Source organism: Stegostoma tigrinum, chromosome 32, assembly GCF_030684315.1.
Source record: "Stegostoma tigrinum isolate sSteTig4 chromosome 32, sSteTig4.hap1, whole genome shotgun sequence".
NCBI lineage: Eukaryota > Metazoa > Chordata > Chondrichthyes > Orectolobiformes > Stegostomatidae > Stegostoma > Stegostoma tigrinum.
Window position 1 is genome coordinate 17,099,520 of NC_081385.1, and position 17,127 is coordinate 17,116,646.

The following is a 17,127-nucleotide window of genomic DNA, read 5'->3' on the forward strand; positions in this document are numbered from 1 at the left end:
GGTCCCTTCAATTGCTCACAACCCTGATACCGCTGATATTTTGACTTTCTGCTGGAAAGTAATTTGCCATTTAAGTGACTACCATCCCTTAAAGGCTGCATCAGATCTGCATTTTGCTGACCTTTGGTGAATGTAATGTGAAGGAGGACAGTTTTCAGGCTTTCAAGCTGACTTGAATAGCTACTTGAGTTTCTGGGTGTAAACTGTGTTGGGATCTCATTAGTGGGTGTTAAAATATTCTTACCCACACACTCGCTAACAAGATGATTTTTTAGACCACCGTTTATTTATGGGGTGGCAGGAACCACTGCAAAAAACTAAGCTGTAGGTCATTATTTTTAGTTATACTTCAGTGCTTTTGTTAAAATAGATTTCGGTCCTGCCTCGAATTCCTTTTAAAAGCTTTAACTGATATTCCAGACAGAGGTTTAACAGAAGTGTAAGAGAAGAGATTGACTAAGGAAATATATCTCTCTGAAACTGTTTGTGTATCTTATCCCCCTCCTTCCCTGGCCCATTCTAAAACAAGATCTACAATCTGTTCATGGGAGATGTGTGTTTGGTTTGCTGCATATTTTGTTTGGAAATTATAATATAAAATTACCATCAGCTGTTATAAGAGCACTTGTAATGACCAGTAATTAGGCATGCAAATATTTTTCTGATTGTTTTCAATAATATAATTCTGCAGCTTTTTTGTCCATATTTAATCTCTTCCAAAATGCTAACAATTTAATTGATTTGGGCTTAAAGGAGCTATATGAAACCTGATCATTTAGTTCAACAGATTGGGAATGATAGGCCATAATCACATGAGCGACTGGGTCAGCACAATGGCGAACAAGTATTGAAGAGTTAGTATGGTAAGGTACAAAAAGATTGCTAGAGTAGATGGAACAATATGCAAGTAAAAGTCAGCACCTTTGTAAAAGGGAAGGAGATGTGAGGAAATAAGATAGTTGAATATACATAACTAAACTGTTTGCAGCAAGTAATCTACCAGGTTTTAAGTCAAACAGCCAAGTAACAAAAAAAGGGTTTTGTACTATATTTGCATCCAATCTCACAAGTCTTGGAAACTGCCATAAAGTTATCTTAGATCTGAGTTTACAGTAAGTTTGAGAAAACTGCAGCCTCGTCAGCTATGGCATAGTTGGTAACACTCTTGCCTGAGAGATACAAGATTTTGAGTTCAAATCCAACCTCAGAACCTGAGCACAAAAATAAAAAAACTAACCATTTACTGGACACTGAGGTGGTAGTAGGCTATCAAAGGTGCTACCTTTCTGGTAAGATATTAAACTGAGGTCCATCTGCCTGCTTAGTTGAATGTAAACAATCCTGTAGCACTATTTTGAAGAAGAGCAGCAAGTTAACAGAGTGGCCTGGCCAATATTTATTTCAGAGATAGTGGGAACTGCAGATGCTGGAGAATCTGAGATAACAAGGTGTAGAGCTGGATGAACACAGCAGGTCCTTTGATGCTGCTTGACCTGCTGTGTCCATCTAGCTCTACACCTTGTTATCTCTGGGCAGAATTAATCACTTGTTCACATCAGAAAAACAGATGATCTAGCCACCACTACGTTGCTATCTGTGAACACTTGCATGTACAAGTAAGTATTTCATTGGCAGTACAGGATCATATAATCTGCTGATCATGGAAGGCACTACATACATGTACGTCTTTCTTTTTGGTTCACTTTTCATTTTGCAAATGAGGTCCATTTATTTTACCTTTTAAGTACATAGCTTCTCAACACTATTCTGCTTTTCAATGGCTGATCTGTGATCCAACCCCATAAACCCACATTTGTTGCATATCCATTAATAGCTTTGATTAACAAATGTCTATCAGTAGGAGGTTTTACTTCAAGTGCTGAAATCGGCACTAAAAACAAAAAGTGCTGGAATTCACAGTGGCTAAGGCAGCATCCATGTAGAGACAGCAAGTTAATATCTTCAGTCGAGCTGACTCTTCATCAGAGCTGATGTGAGGAGGGTCAATACGGTAGAATTTAGAAGTCAATAATGTCAAAGTGAGAGTGAAGTAATGTTGTTTATAAATGTCATCCAAATCCACAATCAGTTTGCGCAATCACTCTTATTAATATTTTCAGTGAACAATGTGTTATTTATTAGCAGGTTTATATGTTTTGAAGGTTTTTTGCTGGTATTTATTACCATTAGAGAGATTGGAAACAAGTGTCTTTGCTATCAGCTTGTAAAGACATCCGTAAAACACTAGTTTCAGTCACTTTAACTACCAGCAAATATCACAATGGCAATTATGCCCCTGTGCATCCTCATTTGAACTACCACCTTTTCATACTTTCACACAACAGACAAGATTATCAATTCATAGATATTTACAATTTTATTTGTGCACAATTAAACAAATGTATACATAGTATACATAACAGCCAATAAACGGTATTTATGCCTTCTGCAATTTAAAAATGCAAAAGTGTAAAATAAATCCCACTAACATATGAACCATCTTTTAGATGGAAGAACAGTAACTGCAATCCCTCCCAACCAAAATGCAAGTGAAAGGGTTACAGAGTTTGGCATATATGATGTGTTTGTTTTTTTTTAAAGAAGAAGCACTACCACAATATAAAGCGGGAAATGGAACAAACCATTGATATGAAGTGGCCTTGCATTTTAGAGATTCATTCAGAATAGTTAATAATTCAAATTTTCTTATTACAGTGATATGGAAGATGAAACAGTTTTACAATTTTTTTTGTAAAAGAAACTGAAAATTCTCCAAAATTATCAAAAATGGTTACAGGCAAGGTTATAAAATGTGCAAATGTGGACAAAACAAATAGCACCATACTTACAATCCTAACACAAATAATAATTAAGTTGTCTGTTTGGTCTTGCACTGATGCTTTTGGAACCCAGTACACACAATAAATAATGTTGCCAGCATACAGAGAATGATTTATGCACCATGGAATATTGTCCCTCTCAGAATAAATTAGTACATATAAAACAAGGTCGCTTACTAAGAGATATTTGGAAAAGATCATTTTACAAACAGGCTCAGCTACCAACACTATAATGCTCATGTTTTGGGAACATCCAAATGTGTCTACATTTATACAGAACTGTACCACAAGCCTAATGTTCTATTTTTTTTTCTTTCATAAATATAGTTTTGTTGGAATGCAACACTTTATAACTGATGACACCAGGTAAACTTGAGTAAACGTCACTCCACAAGTCATACAATAGTATTACTGGGTAAAATATTCTAATACGTTTCACAAAGAACAGGTTATCTATCTAATATATTTCATAAAGTAGCCCATAAGATTGCCCGTTTACAAATAAACTAACTTCCACATCTCTGAAGTGAAGTATGGTCACCCTCTTTTCTCATTGAATCATCAGTATATCACATTAGGCCATATATCCCTGCATTATATTGCAGCTGTACCTACATTGGTCCCTGTAGTATTTTGTGCTCAATGGTAAATAAAAGATCATCAAGCCATTAAAATCTTTGACTGCTTCAAATTAGTGACAAACTGCATTGTTTAAGCACTCAATAGGCAGTCATCACTTCTTATATTAGAACATGGTCAATGAAGCCACCAAAAAAGTTTAATACCAACTTACAAATTTCAGAGGTAGACTTCAACATGTGACCTTCAGGTAATTTCATTCACAATTATGCAGCACAGGTCTCCATTTTTCCCAATGTATAGTAGTTCTTTTTCTCAATATTCCATGTGGATTCAGGTGTAACAGTCACAACTGTTACTAAAGGTTGCTGGAAACCAATGACCATTGGCCATTTCTAAAGGCTACTCTATCTGAAATAATGCCCACTAATGACTCTCAGCAGGGTCTCATCATACAAAAATCTAGTTCTTGTGGCTTCTTCCTTATACTGCAGTGTTCTCTGGGCAAAATGTGCCCAGTTTCAGCTTTACATTTGATGACACGCCTCTTGAAGCCTTTGCCACAACTCTTTGAGCATGGTGACCATCCGCCAATCTCCCACACTGGGCAAGGATCTCCACACTGCCGTATGACTTCTGGTTTCTGGGTGGTGTCACAATCAAATGCTATTTTACCATGATTGTCTTCACACTCAACAGATCTATGCTGCAGTCCATTTCCACATGAAACAGAACACTGAGACCATGTTCTCACCACCCATTTATAACTTATTTGTTTATAATCTGGTTGCCGTGTATCAATTTTATTTAACTTGCTCAAACTGTCATTGTTCAGCAAGATTCCTTTTGTATCTTTTTTGTTGGAATTATGTGAAGATTTATCTTCTTTATTGTCCTTTGGTAGGTAGAAGGAATAGCGAACACGAGGAGGAGTCATTTTTCCAACTGATAGGACTTCAATGACCAATGGTTCCTGGATGGGTCTAAAAGCTTGAAGGCTTTCAACAGATGTTGCTGTTCCACTATACCTCAACAAGCTTCCCTTTATTACAATGTCTCGCTCCACTGCAGAAACGATGTAATGACCATTCAGTATATATTTGCCGTGCTCGTTTTTAACTGCCAAATAGTTGTCATCATTTGTCATGCCTCTATATCCTCTTTGCTTGACATCAATGCTGGTGGCTCCCACTGGTATTGTCACAATATAATTATACCCATGTCTGCAGAAAGGAAACAGCGTTTAGTTTATACTAAAGAAGTTGTGTTAAAATATTTAGGAAGCACTCTTCCTCTCTCCTTAATGTCTCTTCCTCCCTTGGTGATCTACACAAACATTTTCTAAACATCTTACAATTATATGACTCTTCGCTCTTTCAAAAGTATTCTTTACCTTTTCTCCACTCCTAAAAAGTGTCCACTTCCATCTGTGGAAAGGACCTGTCAATATTTTAATGTGAAGTCTTTCAGCAAACAGAAATTATTAAATTCCTATTGCCATGATCAACCAGTATGTCTATTGAACAATTGCAGAAAGCCGTAGAGTTAAATATATTGCTGTGCATGAGGATTTTCAATAGATGGTAAATAGAAAAAGGGGAAGGAAGCTATAATTATTTCTGAGGCATTATTAGGTCGACACATTGCCAACAGGGAGCCCTTTCATATTTAGCACTCCAAAAGAAGCAAATGAGCTTACAACTACAGGGAGAGTAAGTAGAACCACTGACAATAGAAAGAGAATCAAAACCATTGAGTCTAATTTCCCTAAAAATTTACTTTATCTAATGGCCCGAGTTTGTGATAACAATGATTACAAAATTGTTAGAGTTTAACTTCATTACTCATATGAAACTATGAACAACCTTTCAATGTGAACACATGCAATTAAATGTGGAAATCTTGGAGTTTTTGTCAGTGATATTACAGTCTCTTGAGACTAAACTGTTGCGGCTCCCTATCCTCATCTCCAGCAAGTTACAATCAGTTGGAAATCAATTAATATCCACCTTTACAGTTAGTCTCACTATAAAAGATCTTGAAAAAATTACACCATCCTGTATATCTCAGCAAATGAAGCTTTTTCTTTCAAATACTATGCACATTGTTTTGATTCAAAATGCAAAATTCTAAAACTTTATTTCCTTTCCAATAACCTTCACTTCTTGTGACGCTTAATTCTTGTCGCTAGATTACATAGACAAGATGATTGAAGGGCTTTAAATTCTGTGCTGGCATGGCTGCTAAATTGTGTATTGATTGCTTAAGGGTAATGCCTTCTATCCTGTCCTTTGTCCAAATTGGGCACTTAGCGCCCACTCAGGTGGAACTACACAGAGACGCTGTAATATCTTACATCGCAGCAACATGTGTTTCAAGCCAGGGATTGTCTCACCACATACAATAGCTTAAAATTATGCCATGAATGTACATTTTCTTGTTCTATTTTATATTCAACCACACAACTTTCTGGAGATTTTCCAATAGATTAATGGGCATTCTGTCATTATGAAAATTAGGATGGAAAAATACTTTGTGTATCAGGATTATGGAGATCATTATTGATTTTCTTACATCTAATATTTTATATACCCATGAAATCCCAAATGATGGTAATGGATTTTTATTGAAAATAAAACCATAGTTAAGTTAAAATGTAGTGAAGAGAGAAAAACGTACATGGGTTTGGTGAAAAGACCAGAAACTTTCTTGCAGCTTTTGTGATCACCTCCACATACTCCGCATTTGTCAAACTTCTTCTTGGAGCCAAGCCTTCCATCACACCCAGCTTTTATACACTTTCCTTGGACACATACTGCTGAAGTGTCGGGTGTACAAGGTGTTCCATCAACCACCTGCAAGTTGAGAAGGCCATGGTGAATTATGAACCGTCAGTAACAAATCCACTTTCTGAAGAAGGGTCCCGAACCAAAACGTCAAGCTTTCCTGCTCCTCTGATGCTGCTTGGCCTGCTGTGTTCATCCAGCCTCACACCATGTTAGCTCAGATTCTCCAACATTGGCAGCTCCTACTATCTCAGTAACAAATCCATTTACATTTCAGACAGGTTCCCAACTTTTTATGCTTGGCCTGTGGTCATGTATTGATTTTTCTTTTGCCCAATGTTTGAACTAATTTCCCCTTTGGAAGATATCTACAACTATGGAAGTGGTTTTATAATTTATTAATGACAGGGACATCATGTTAAACAGGTACTTTCAAAGCATCAATAGTGTTAATGTATTGGACAGAAATGAAAAATAGGCAAGAATTCTTGTAACGGTGGAGAGTGTCTTCAACGTTATAAAAATAGCATGTTTTGAAGCTCCAGACCCAGAAACTGGGTCAGGGAGGGGAGGTGTTGGGAGGGTGGCGGAATGTTGGAAGGATGTGGGAAGGTTATAACTTGAACATTAGTTTTCCTTGTGGCTGCTGCACACATTTTATGAGTGTGGCTGTCCTAGGTTGCTCTGATTTTCACTAATGGGACATCTAAATGTGACTTGTGCACTTTATGTAAGATGAGAGAAGGACTAAAATCATTGGAGTCCTTTGGATAGGCAAGGCAACCTTCTGCATTTGTTCCTAAGAAGGTATTAATGCATTAAATGGAATTTTGAAATAAAAACCAGGCACCAGACAGTGACTTCCCCATTTCCCCCATTTCCCACAACCTCCAACCCCCCCACCCAATAATCCTGATTTAAAACCCACCTTCTCGGGCACTTTTTTTAAAAAGTTTTGGTTTGTGGAGCTTGGAATAGTCATAGTGTTTCTTTCCTGACCCCAGGGCATAAATTCCTGCCATAGAGATTATGTTACCAGACAAGTAATCCAGAGATTTGCATAAATGAACTAGAGCAATGAATTCAAAACCCACCTTTAGTGATGTGGAATTGAAATTCAATTCAATAACAATTTTTTTTAATTGCTTGGCCACTTCAGAGAGTAATTAACAGACAGCTGCATTGCTGTGTGACTGCAGTCACACGGGCTAGACCAGAAAAACGCAACAGAATTCCTCCCCTGAAAGCCCCATATGAACCAGGTGGGTTTCCACAACTATCTTTCCATTCCATGATTGCTTATTGAGTCATGTAATCCATTCCAGCTGCCATTGTGAAATTAGAACTCTTGTCGCCCGAGCACTAAGCTTGGCCACTGAAATACCAGCCTGATAACTGTCTGTAGCGGTGATCATGAAACTAACAAACAGCCATAAAACTCACCTAATTCCTTTATGTTCTTTAGGGAAGAAATGCTGTTGCCTTTACCCGGTTTGATGTCAATGTGACTCTATTCCCAAGTCAATTAAATTGACTCTTAACTGGATTTCAAGGAGGGCAAAAATAGCTAGTTAAGGGCAATTATAGATATACAGTAACTGCTAATCTTGCCAATAAAGCTCACACCCTGTGAATCTACATTTGGTAAGTGTTGGAAAACAATTTTCTGACATCTCATCCAGTTTATAAAACGGCTCTTTATAAATACATGCATAACTGAAAAATAAACGACATCCTTGTTTCTTATGGCACATTGGTATTATAGGCAAATAATAACATAGGGTAGATCACAACTTTCCTGAGCATAGCATTAAGAGATATTTGGCTTAAATAATGGACTTTGTGAGCAACATAATTGGATACGATTGTATCGAAGATTGCAAAAATAGTATTTGAAAATACATATATTCAGTCTCAGATTTGCACTGGAAATAAAGTTCAAGTGTCACTGTACTTTTTCATGGAGTAAAAAGTTCTTTCTAAGTCAATTACAATGAAAATAAGGTGTTAAAAACATGTCACTTTAATGGCATCTATAACATCATGATAAGGTAAGGAAAGGTTTATCAATTATGTTCTAAGACTTTTTTCTTACTACCTCTATTTGCCAGCCACATGTGTTGTGTTAGTAAGCTCCCTATCAAAATGTTAGGCTAGGCATCTTGCCACAGGGATAAAACAAACTCACTCTCTTGACCAAAATACAACTTCCTGTCAGTTGGTCCACAGGGCAGAATTAGACCCATTCACCTACACTTTCAGCTAAAGCCAGGGTTCTGAAAATAAGTGAGTTTAAAGGAAGTAGGTGAAGCCCGCAGAAAATTGAACAAATGGGAGATGTGGTGTTTTGAATGTTACCTCAACCGTGGGGAAATTGAAATTCTTGGGAATGGATCAAATGGAAGAATGGGTCTATTCCTCTTCCAGAATGAATGCAGAAAGAGCTGGTCTGTTCTGACCAGTTTATTGAATTTCTTTGAGGAATTTATAGATCTGGTAGAATTGGTGGAGGCAGTTATATGGAATTACACAAAAGTTTGACACAGAAACACAGTATTCAAATCCAGTTGGCCTGTATGTGTTTATACTCTTCATGATTCTCTTCTCAGTCTAAGTACAGCAACTGATCCTGCCCCAAATCTTTTTATTCTCTTCTCCCTCATGTTGAATCAAACCTCACTTCAATTGAATCAGTGTTCTCTGTTTCAGCCACTCTACATGGCATTAGGTTCCATCTTCTCAATATTCTCGTCAATTGCTCCTAATTTCCAGTGCAAATCTGAGACTGAATATATGTATTTTCAAATACTATTTTTGCAATCTTCGATACAATCGTATCCAATTATGTTGCTCACAAAGTCCATTATTTAAGCCAAATATCTCTTAATGCTATGCTCATCTTGTATTAGCAGCTATCTTAGAACAAATGCTTATTGTTCCAGACTCATCCAAAGTGGTAATAGTTTATTTGGGTGTATTTTCTGTAGTTCAGCTATATCTGTTGGTGGGTGACTAAACAGTTTGTTCTCACATCTGTATCCTTGTACTTCAGGAAGGGAGATGTGGGTGATACCAAGAGGAATGGCAGAGGTGAGACAGAGCAATAGTTTTGATTTGAGTCTACAGCATTAAAGGTAGAAGAAAGGCTTGAGTGAGTAAAACAGCAGTTGCTGAAAGACAGTGGTAAACAAAAGTTCAAAGGTCAGACAGTAGCATAAAATATTCCATTTGCTTACCTTGGGTGCAAGAACGTAGAAGTATCCAGTACCATTTGCTCTGCAGACAAGTTTACATTTGTCTTTGGGTGACACCCCTGAATATTTGGGAACCCAAACAACAGATGGTGTGAGTCGGTTTGTATTGACATTATATCCATTGAAGGATTCACATTGCTCCTCTCTGAAACTTTTTCCTGTGATTCAAATACATGACAAACACAACCGTTAATAGGCAGTCAGGAGGCAATGAACACAACTGTGGCGTGATCATATTTTATTTGACTATAACTGAAGATCTGCATTCTCAGAAAGATTGTGAAGTTTCATCATGAATGAAAGAACAAGGGCTGGGGCATGCAAAGCAGATGCTTCCATGAGTCCACAGGTACACACCAGCATTATGTTCAAAGTGCTCTCACAGAGACTCCAGCATCCTTGAAACCTGCCAATGTAACAACCTTATCCAAAAAAGGAGGGAGATAAAAGAAAGAACTATGGAGTCAGTTGGCTTATCAATTGTCATTGGGAAAATGTTAGGGTCTATTATAAATAACTGACAGCACAGTGTTTAGAAATACACAGTGTTTAGAAAAAGCAAAATCAGCATGGTTGCAAAATGGGAAAATTATGTCTGACAAGTTTATTAGGATTCTGTATGGCCATAAGCAGTATTGTTAAAGGTGAAGCTGTGGTTATAATATAATTAGATTCCTAGAAAGCATTTGATAAGGTATCCAATGTTATGCTACTTAAAGAAGAGTCAAAGGCATTAGGCGTCATACATTAGCATAAACTTGCTAAGAGAAAACAGGCAAGGGGGCGCTTTTCAGGATGGCAACCTGCAGCTAGTGCAGTGCCACAGTGATTAATGCTACGGGCACAAATATTTACAAAATACATTAATGTCTTGAATGAGGAAAGCGAAAGTACGATAGCCAAGTTTAGATGACACAAAAATATGTGAGAAGGCAAGTACTGAGAATGACACAAAGTGCAGACGGACAGATAGGTTAAACAAGTCGGCAAAAACTTCACAGATCAATATAATGCAGGAATATGTGAGATCGTGCACTTTGGTAAAAGCAGAACTGAATACCATTAAATGGATTAAGACTAGGGAAAGTTACAGCACAGGGCTATTTGGGATTCCTTGTGCAAAAATCACAAAGGGCTAGCACATGAGTTCAGCAGTAATAGGTAAGGCAAGTGGAACGTTGGTCTTTAATTTGACTTGATGGGATGAATAGCTTACTTCTGCTCCTACATCTTTTGGTCTTCTGAACGAATGCAATCAAGAATTGAGGCAATCATAGCTATCAGCGTTTTTGTTAGAATGACAGCTGCAACATGTTAATGCTAGCGCTAGAACAGGGCCATTACTTTCCATATATGTGAACACAACTCCTTTATCCTGTAACAATAGGATGAGTCGCAATAAAGATTTGTTACCAAGGCAATTCTGATTACAAAGTTGTAACGTTTATACCCTGGTCACCTTAAAGATGTGAACTCTAGCTGGATGTATATATGGTGCAAGCCAATATGGCATTATTCCTGAATACAGAATCGGCTAAAGTATTTGGATCAAGTTTGTGGAGTGTTAGTGCACAAAAAGTTGCAATTAAATGTAAATGATCAGAGTAAAAATAAAACAAGCATGATGTATTTTAGTAGGAAATATAATCACCAAATACATGTTTGTTATTTTGATAAACAAATCAAACCTATTATTGTATGGCTAACTGGAAATTACTCGGTTTGAACCAGTTGTTTCCAATTAGTTTTTCCATGCAGCCAATTTCAGTTTTATAAGAAAGATGGTTTGATGTTATATGCACACACATACATAATTAAAGCATTTTCTCAAATTATTTGTACTATTATTTTTGCAGAAGACAAGTAGATATCCCAGAGACAGTTACAGTACTAATATTGAATACAAAATAATTGAATTTATCACAGCAATGGTGAGAATTCACTAAAATGAAGCAAAATACTATGGATACTGGGGATCTGATACAAAAGTAGTAAATGCTGAAGAAGTCATATTATACTCAAAATGTTAACTCTGTTTCTCTCTTCACAAATGCTGCTGGATTTACAGATTTTCTCTCGTATTTTCTCTTTTTATTTGAGACTAGATCGATACTGCAGAAAATAGATTCATTTCCCATTAGTGAAAATGTTTCCTTTAGTGCCTGCCAAATAATACCTACAAATGAAGGAAAAGTTGTTCTCCAAACTACCTACTTATTTTCATCCACTGAAGGAAAATAAACCTGCTGTGAACTGCCTTGATCTGACATCTGTACGAGACCCTTACACAAACGACCTAAAGTCACATGTTGTCTTCTGGCAAATTAGACCAAAGAGGGAATATATCTGGCAACACCATCTCATTACCTTTACAAGAAGTCGGACACAAAACATCAGGCAGTTCTGTACCGTAACACGCCACAAACCTGATCCAAATATTTTAGCCTTTTTATATCCAGCTAGAGTTCACACCTTTAAGGTGACCAGGGTATAAACTTCACAACTTTGTAATCAGAATTACCTTGTTAACGAACGTTTACTGCAACTTATCCAACTGAATTCTTCTGAATCGGGAGTGAGCATAAAGATATTTAAAGCTATCACATTCTACAGCATCTGAACATCAGATCAAATGCACAAGACCAATGTCAGCATCTCTCAAGAATTTGAACTATAATTGTCACACCTTTTTTGCCAGAAAATAGGCCAAATCAATGACAGAGATTACAAAAAAAAGCCTTAAAAACATGGTTAAGACATACTCTGTTAAAGCTTCATCATTGACACCTTTCAGAAAAGTACCGAATGGCACTGTTAATTTTAGAAATAGGTAAACGAGGGCACTCTGTCATTGTCCATTGACATCAATTCAGATGAGTAAGACATCAGTTCATTTAAATAACTGTTCTTATCTAACTACCAATTCAATGAATGAATTTTATTTGCCTCTCTCCCCAGAGAGTCTTCTCTGCATACACACTGCAGCGAACCCATGGAAGGATTAGATTTTGTTGTTAAATATTTGGCCTTGGCTTATCAGTAATGTTCTAAAAAGAAACATTTCTGGTGGCAAAACTTTCACCAGCCTTAAAGACAACTATGAACAGTGATAAAGTAAATGCTGGTGAAATAATGTAAGTTATTGACAACAACGGGAAAAAAGACTAAATTAATTACATCTCTCAAATCTCCTTAATAAATTATAATCTTTAAATAGGTTCACAATTGTGCATTAATTAATACTTAATATGAAAATGGGTATTGAGACTGCGTTGCAAGGCTTCTCAGACCTTATACTTAAGTATTCTTGGAGATTATTCTTTTCATTTTCTTTCATAACTTTAAAACTTTATGGTGGGTCAATTGAGGGATAGTGGAGGACTTTCAAAACAATTTTTCACAGTGCTCAACAGAAGTACATTCCAGTGATAAGGAAGAACTGTAGGAAAAGAGAGAGCCAGCCATGGATGTCTAAGGAAATAAAGGAAAGTATCAGGCTGAAAAAAAACGCATACAAAAAAAGCAAAGAGTAGTGGGAAACTAGTAGACTGGGAAATGTTAAAGGCCAACAGAAAGCCACAAAAAAGTTATAAAGAAAAGTAAGATAGATTACGAGAGTAAACTAGCTCAGAATATAAAAACAGGCAGTAAAAGTTTTTATAAATATGTAAATCATAAAAGAGTGGAGAAGGTAAACACTGGTCCTTTAGAGGATGAGAAGGCCAATTTAATAACTGGGAATGAGGAAATAGCTGAGACATTAAACAGTTATTTTATGTTGGTCTTCACATGACACAAATAACATGCTGAAAGCTAATAACAAGAAGGTTATAGCAGGTGAGGACCTAGAAACTAGCATTATCACTGAGGAGGCAGTGCTGGGCAAGCTAAAGGTAGAAAAAGTCTCCTGGCTCTGATGAAATGCATCCCAGGGTGCTAAAAGAGGATGTGGGAATTAGCAATTGCACTAGTAATTATTTACCATAAATCCACTGGACTCTGGGGTGGTTCCCGTAGATTGGAAAACAGCCAATGTGATGGCACTGATTAAAAAAGGAAGTAGGCTAAAAGCAGGTAGCTATTGGCCAGTTAGCTCAACTTCGGTAGTGGAGAAAATGCCTGAATCTATCATTAAGGTAGAAATAGCAAGGCATCTGGATATAAATTGTCCCGTTGGGAACACCCAGCATGGGTTCATGCAGGTTAGGTCACGTTTAGCTAATTTGGTGGAAATCTTTGAGGACATTACTTGCATGGTGGACAATGGGGAACCTGTGGATGTGGTATATCTGGATTTCCAGAAGGCATTTGACAAGGTACCACACCAAAGGCTGCTACATCAGATAAAGTTGCACGGTGTTACAGGTAATGTATTGGCATGGATTGAGGATTGGTTGAACAGTAGAAAGCAAAAAGTAGGGGTGAATGGGTGTTTTTCTGGTTGGCAGTCAGTGGCTAGTGGTATACCTCAGGGATCAGTATTGGGGCCAAATTGCTTACAATTTACGTACATGATTTGGAGTTGGGGACTAAGTGTGGTCTGTCAAAATTTGCAGATGACACCAAGGTGAGTGGTACAGCAAAGTGTGCAGAAGACACTGAAAGTCTGCAGAAGGATAAAGACAGTCTAAGTGAGTGGGCAAAGGTCTGGCAGATGGAGTACAATGTTGGTAAGAGTGAGGTCATCCATTTTGGTAGGAATAACAGCAAAATGAACAATGTTTTAAATGGTTAAAAAAAATTGCAGCACGCTGCTGTGCAAAGGGACTTGGGTGTCCTTGTGCATGAATCGCTGAAGCTGGGATTGCAGGTGCAGCAGGTGGTTAAAAAGGCAAATGGAATTTTGTCTGTCATTGCTAAGGGGTGGAGTTTAAATGCAGGGAGGCTATGCCGCAGCTGCATAGGGTCATGGTGAGGCCACACCTGGAGTACTGTGTGCAGTTTTGGTCTCCTTACTTGAGAAGAGATATACTAGCACTGGAGGGGGTGCAGAGGAGATTCACTCAGTTGAGAGGGCTGGATTATGAGGACAGACTGAGTAGACTGGGCTTATACTCATTGGAATTCAGAAGAATGAGGGGAGATCTTATAGAAACATATAAGATTATGAAGGGGATAGATAAGATGGAGGCAGGGAGGTTGTTTCCACTAGCAGGTGAAAGCAGGGCTAGAGGGCATCACCTCAAAATAAGGGGAAGCAGATGTAGGACTGAGATCAGGAGGATCTTCTTCACCCAAAGTGTTGTGATTCTGTGGAATTCCCTGCCCAGTGAAGTGGTTGAAGTTACCTCGCTGAATATGTTTAAGGCAAGGCTAGATAAATTTTTGAACAGTAAAGGAATTAAGGGTTATAGTGAGTGGGCGGGTAAGTGGAGCTGAGTCTCAAAGATCAGCCATGATCTTATTAAATGGCAGGGCAGGCTCGAGGGGCCAGATGGCCTACTCCTGCTCCTAGTTCTTATGTTCTTATGTATGTTCTTATATAAGGCTGCATCGGCATCAAGCACTTCTTATTAGTCAGTTACAAATGAAATTTTGCTACTTAACTCTAACCATGCATGTGTATTGAGATTTTAGAGCAGTGTCATGTATTTCTCCAGTATGAATTTCTCTAGGCCTCTCTGGTGAGATTGTCAAATGATATTAAATTATGAACAGATTCACAATATTAGTTCCCATCAGCTGGAAATTAATATTGGCACTATTTGGACTTTCCAGTCATTAAAGCATTTCTGCCAACAACATGGGATATAGCCACAATGCTGAGAAAACTTTTTTTTGTCTAATCTGTTAAACTATCCTGTCACCTGAAAAATTATCATTGTCAATTCAGAATGGACAGGGAAATTGACTTTGATCTATAGGAAGAACAAAACTTTTGGGAAACCAAGCAAAAGTGTCTTACATTCCCAAAAACTGAGTATTACAGAATGCATACAACTGAATACCCATCATCTGCTAACGTTGAATGAAAAAGCTCAAATTATCAAAAGTTAGATTAAATAACAGCCCAATATGTCTTTAATAAATGTTTTACCATTGTCGGGGCATGGATCCAAATTACAGGAACGGTACTTGACACGGATTCCCTCACAATATCTTCCACCATTGACAGGGGTTGGCTTGTTACATTCCCTCTTGGCAAGCTGCACACCACCTCCACATGTGCGTGAACATGTTCCATAAGGTCCCCACTTTCCCCATCTGCCATCGACCTGGAATAAGGAGCGGTCACCAGTGTTCTTTTAAACCTTCATTTTAGTCCCACAGATTGTATAACTGATGCCAATATTGCAAAATAATACAGATTGACACAATTATTAACTTTAAATGAAACCCAGATGTGTGCGCATTTTTTAATCCATTTTAAAGTGCAGTTGATTGGTCTTCCTAATTACAAATGCGAATACCTAAAAATTTGTGATGCTGTGATCAATTACTGATTATTTTAATACATTTACATTCTAAATCAATAGACATCTAATATTACTGAAATGAGATGCTTAGTGCTGACCATTCTTATTTCCTTTGATAGGGACCCAATTCCAAGAAATAATGACCATCCATCCAGCCAACTGCAGCATGTCAAAGGCAATATTTCCATATTGAACAGCAAATTGGAAGCATGCTTTCCATGGCCAATTATTGTTTAATCCTGGGACTTATTTATACATTAGGGACTTTGACCCAGAGTTTCAGAATCACGCCAGCAACCGTGAGTTTATATTATACATTTTCAAGTTTATTTGCAATTGGAGCTAGCTTAACTTTCTCATCATTTATTTCAAAGTGTTGTCAACTGAACATTCATCAAGCTTTAAAAACATATGCCATCCAGTTTATTAAAATAAATAAACAGTTCAATTGGTCATCAAAAAACAAAATGCCTTATCATTCCCTGGAAGTCCATTTTGACAACTATGTTGTTTTGCAGACTGTATGCCTAGTCTACACTTAGGAAGTCGTGCGGCACAATCTCACATTTGTAACTGTTAATACACCATGATGCCTCAACGAATTACTTGCATACAATAGCATATGATCATGATGCTTTTCATTTCAAGGTGGCCTTGTGTCAATATAAGCTAAGCTTTAGTGGTTGGTGTTTTCGCCGAGCTGGGAGGTTTAAAAGCAGACATTTCAATCCTCTTTCTAGGTGACATCCTCAGTGCTGTTGAGCCTCCTGTGAAGCTCTGTTGTCTTGTGCCTGTTTGAATTTATATGGTCTGATTTTCGCTGCTTCCAATAGGTGCCGGTTCCAGCTGTGCGTTGTAATGGTCGGTATATTGGGTCTAATTCAATATGTTTGTTGATGGAGTCTGCAGATGAATGCCAAACCTCCAAGAATTCCCTGCCTGTCCTCTGCTTGGTTTGTCCTGTGATAATAGTGCTGTCCCAGCTGAAAATGTGTTTTTTGCTTGTCTGTGTGCATTGAAACCAAGGACATCTGGTCGAGTCAGAGATAGCAGGAACTGCAGATGCTGGAGAATCTGAGATACCAAGGTGTAGAGCCGGGTGTAAACAGCAGGCCAAGCAGCATCAGAGGAGCAGGAAGGTTGACGTTTCGGGCTAGGCCCAAAACGTCAACCTTCCTGCTCCTCTGATACTGCTTGGCCTGCCGTGTTCGCCCAGCTCTATACCTTGTTACATCTGGTCGAATTGTTTATT

General features: G+C 37.8%; 1 protein-coding gene across 1 annotated transcript in view; it reads right to left on the reverse strand.

Annotated features, from left to right (window-relative positions):
* Positions 1-2,389: 2,389 nt before the first annotated feature.
* Positions 2,390-17,127, reverse strand: part of LOC125466917 (A disintegrin and metalloproteinase with thrombospondin motifs 15-like) — a 50,846-nt gene continuing 36,108 nt past the window's right edge. The window contains exons 6-9 of the mRNA XM_048562084.2: positions 15,497-15,674; positions 9,442-9,617; positions 6,099-6,274; positions 2,390-4,642 (exon numbers count right to left, since the gene is read on the reverse strand). Of these exons, the coding sequence (XP_048418041.2) occupies positions 3,856-4,642; positions 6,099-6,274; positions 9,442-9,617; positions 15,497-15,674 (1,317 nt within the window). The 3' untranslated portion in view covers positions 2,390-3,855. The remainder of the gene's footprint in view (positions 4,643-6,098; positions 6,275-9,441; positions 9,618-15,496; positions 15,675-17,127) is intronic.